The sequence below is a fragment of the Benincasa hispida genome, chromosome 2, assembly GCF_027475165.1.
Source record: "Benincasa hispida cultivar pf3 chromosome 2, pf3_genome.v1.1, whole genome shotgun sequence".
NCBI lineage: Eukaryota > Viridiplantae > Streptophyta > Magnoliopsida > Cucurbitales > Cucurbitaceae > Benincasa > Benincasa hispida.
The window spans coordinates 20,588,141-20,592,493 of NC_143479.1; the positions used below are offsets into that span (position 1 = coordinate 20,588,141).

The following is a 4,353-nucleotide window of genomic DNA, read 5'->3' on the forward strand; positions in this document are numbered from 1 at the left end:
AAAAGAATATAAGTGTGAGTTGTGGGTTCTCTTGCCATTGAAGAAGAAAGCCGTGGGGTTCTGTGTGTTCTAAGGCCAAAGGAAGAAAAAAAGCCGTCGAGTGAGGTTTTTTCTTTGTGTTGTTTAGAGTGTGTTTTTCTTTTATTTGAGAGTTTTGTACGAATGATTCTTGAACAATTTTCTTGAGAGAAAATTTGAGAGAAATCATCTTTTAGCATTGTAAATTCTTGTACCATTCTTCATAACTATTTTAGTGGAACCTGCATCGATGGTATAAAACTGGACGTAGCCCACACTAGTGAACCAGTGTAAATTAGGTGTCACCTCTCTTCCCTTAAATTTGGTTTATTATTGTTCTGTTTCTTTAAAACTCAGATTTATTCTTTTAAGCTAGTGAGCTACAAATTATTTATTCTGCACTATATGAAACTCAAATTTGATTTGAGATTGTTGAATAATTTATATTATCTGAATTTAGTTGATTAATTTAGATTGATATACTATTATCCCCTATCACGATTCATATACGAATTTGAGCTCCCATTAGGGGCTCTGGGTCATGGATCTCTGTGGTGTGTCTCGGAACAAGATGGTATTGGAAATTCCTTTGTATGGAAAATCTTGGACTTTGAAGGATCCTTATGTTCATGGCGTCGGAGTATCCGTCGTCAGTGTCGGTTCCAACGGTAACAAAATTCTAACATATGTTTAGGTGAGTTGAATTTTCTGTTCAATTTAAATATTTCATGTTTTATGTAATTTCTTTAAAAAGTTTTCCAAAATGTAATTTTGGTTTTAAAATTGGATTATAAATTTAAGGAGAGGAAACAAACCCAAACTTTAAATCTAAATGGTTATTAAAAAAAAGATCTAAATGGTTCAATTTGATATGTTTTTAATTATTTTATTTCAAAATGTGAAAGTTTTGTCTTGTATTAAGAACATTTGGTTTTTGAAAAACTGTGTTTGTTTTCTTACTTTATTTTTCTTAACAAGGTTTTCATTTTTGTTAACAAAACATTCTCTAAATTTTTAGCAAAATTACAAAAATAAAAACAAAAGGTTAATTTTTTTAATTTCGGAATAATTGGTTTTAAGAATTCAAAATCTTTGATCACATCAGACTCTTCTCTCTCCCATCAGGTTACCCCATTTCCAATTTTCAATTCAAAATATCCTTATCTTTAATTTAGAATTTTAAGCCCGAAAATTCCCACACAGACGCAATTACCAATTTCTATTTAAAAAACACATGGCCCAATGAAATGGAGCCACGCATGGGCTACACATACAGCCGTCAACAGGCAAGCTTTGCTCTTCCACGAATTCAGTTATTCAATTTATTTCATTTTTTATTTACAGTTATTCCAATTCTTTAATAAACATCAAACCTTCCCAAAACTTGTCCCCTTCTTCTCAAAATCCAAAAACAATGGATGAACAGACACTAACCACCGATGAAGATCTCGGAATCAAAATCTACACAGCCACACCGCCGACCGACTCGTCCTCCCCCTACACAGACCACCCCACCGGCGGCAGCCGAAAAAGACGAGCAATGGCAAAAGGAATGCAAAAAACACTCTCGAAAACCTCAATGCTAGTGAACTTCCTTCCAACCGGCACTCTCCTAACATTCGAAATGCTGCTGCCGTCAGTTTCCGGGAAGGGTGAGTGCACAGCGGTGAACACCATGATGATAAACCTTCTCCTTGGTCTATGCGCTTTATCATGCTTCTTGTTTCACTTTACGGACAGTTTCAAAGGCGGCGACGGCAAAGTTTATTACGGGATCGTGACGCCGCGGGGGCTGGCGGTGTTCAAGACGGGGCTGACGGAGGTGGAAGTGCCGAAGGAGGAGAGGTTTAAAGTGGGGTTCACGGATTTTGTTCACGCCGCTATGTCTGTTATGGTTTTCATGGCGATTGCGTTTTCGGATCATAGAGTCACGAATTGTTTGTTTCCAGGACACGTGGCGGATATGGAAGAAGTTATGGAAAGCTTTCCTTTGATGGTGGGGACCATTTGTAGTGCTCTCTTCTTGGTGTTTCCTAATACTAGATATGGCATTGGTTGCATGGCCAATTGACTGTATTACCCTCTCCCTTCTTTTTTTTTTTTAATTCTTATTTTAATTTCACTACCAATAAATACGCTTTTAACTATTGCGTTCTTTTGAGTAAATAAATATTAGAAAGGGTTAGATGGTTCCTTTTTTTCGTTTTTATTTATTTATTTATTTATAATTACTATCCCAGCAGGCCATTGCAGTTTGAGTTTTGTGTTTATCTTTTTCCCTTTTGTTTTCTTTTGTTCTTTTAATTATAATGTTTATTATTCTCCAACAGTTTCGCTTTATCCTTTTATTTATTTATTTTTATTTTCCTGTATATATATTTATATATATATTGCTTTTGAAAATCTTGTACGTTTCCTCACTATTTTTCTGGTTAAAATTTTCATAAAAATCTAAATCAAACTTTCTTCTTCATGCTCGTAAAGCTTTGGAGGATCTAAGGACTTCAATTCTTCATACTTTCCATCCTGAATGGTTTATACTGCTCATGTTTAGTGATGTTATTATTTTGAATTTGTTGGGTTTTTTCCCTTCAAAAATTTTTCCTTAGAAAAATCAATGTGTTGATACATGGTTCACGATCGTTATCGTTGCAAGTGCATCGTGACTTAACCTCTAGCCCACTTCTTTTGGTCTAGGCTTGTTTTTTTAACGGATTTGTGTGAAAGATCCTTGCATGGGACCGAGCCTACCACATTTCAATATCTAAGTTATATTAAGAGTGTATAGTTTAACTAAGTACATAAAAGTAAGATCAAAGCTCTCATTTGATAATTTTTTATTCTTCTCTTTTGGAGTCGTTGATTAAGGTAATTTATAGTATTGCTCCTTTGAAAGTTGTATGTGATTACGTGTAACTTTGGTAATGTCAGTATAGTTACGGTACTTGAGGCTGTAGGGCACGAGATCGAACATGATTTGAATATTTCTTGATTAGTATATATTCACTAAGTCGGTTGGTTGACTCATAATCCAAGGCTTGACTTTTCCCTTTTGGGATGCATGTTGCCTATGTAGTCCCCCAATTCCCTAGGGCCCATTTGTGGACTTCAGATCTTGCCTAGGACAACCCTCAACAAAATTAATGAGGAAAAAAGACCCAAAAATATCGTTTATATTTTTTTCTCCCCCTCTCTTTCTCCTCCTCTTTCTCCTCTTCCTCATTATTTCTTCTCCTTTCTTCTCATCCTTTTTCCCTTTTTCAAGCTCACCACTCATCGTACAACTTACCAAAACCAACTATCTTGTGGCTCCAATCGACTACACATATAAGATCTTAATAATTTGAAACGAATGGTTATGATCTAAAAGTTTTCAACTCTATATGTATGGTTGAACTAAAAGTAAATGGCAAAATGCTATCAAATCAAGTAAAAACTCAATGAATAAGGTACATATTACGTTCTCTTTCACCATCTACGCATGTCGTTAAATTATAGAAAGAAATATAAAAGTATTTACTGTTTTCGTATTCTGTAAATAATCTTTTCAAAATGTGGATGGATAGCTCCATTGTGACCGCTACATTTAATAATTAATTAATAAAAATCTCTTTTTGATATTTCAATATATAACTTAATAATTTTATATTTGAATTTTATTCTCTCAAGAAGGATTGGAGGACTACCTTAAATATTTATTACAATAATGAACTAATTAAGGCCTAAATTTTGAGAGTGATTAAAATAAAATAAGTACAAAAAAAAATCTCTATTCTAAGTCTTAAATTATTTTTTTTTTTTTTTTACAAAATATCAATTTATACCTTTAAATTTTGAGGGTGGTAGCTAATAAGTATAAATTAAAACTATAAAGTGTATGATTTACACTCTCCTTTAAATTTTGTTATGGTGAGATATTTTATAATTTGAGTCAATTAAACACCAAAATTTTATTAAGAACATTTCATTTTGATTACTTTTGAAAATCATCTTACATTGATTCTCAATTCTTAAACTTTTTCAAATGTTAGTTTTATAAAATGGACCATTAGAGTATATTTATGAACAATTTCTAAGAAAATTATGATTATGAATTAGATTGATTCATTAATAAAAATTTATGAGTTTAATTAATGTAATTATAAGTTGCCACCCAATTTTCGTAAAGGAAACATAATAAATGGATAAATTGATATAATGATATAATGATAGAAATCAATTAAAAAAGAAAAGATGTTTCCCTCTTCTTTTTCTTTCGAAATGACGTCAGTCTACAATGGTAGAGTTGCCAAACTTCATCGTCAACTCAACCATATTCAGAAGAAACCCAGAAAG

The 4,353-nt window shown here is 32.7% G+C and overlaps 1 protein-coding gene across 1 annotated transcript; it reads left to right on the forward strand.

The window, feature by feature from the left end:
* The first annotated feature begins 1,099 nt into the window (after positions 1-1,099).
* Positions 1,100-2,211, forward strand: LOC120072246 (protein DMP9-like). The gene has a single exon (XM_039024668.2). It carries the CDS (start codon positions 1,433-1,435, stop codon positions 2,087-2,089), a length of 657 nt encoding a protein of 218 aa, XP_038880596.2. The 5' UTR covers positions 1,100-1,432; the 3' UTR covers positions 2,090-2,211.
* Positions 2,212-4,353: the final 2,142 nt, after the last annotated feature.

Bases quoted from the DNA above. Each gene is read 5' to 3' on its own strand.
- LOC120072246 (XM_039024668.2), top strand. From the start codon at position 1,433: ATGGATGAACAGACACTAACCACCGATGAAGATCTCGGAATCAAAATC.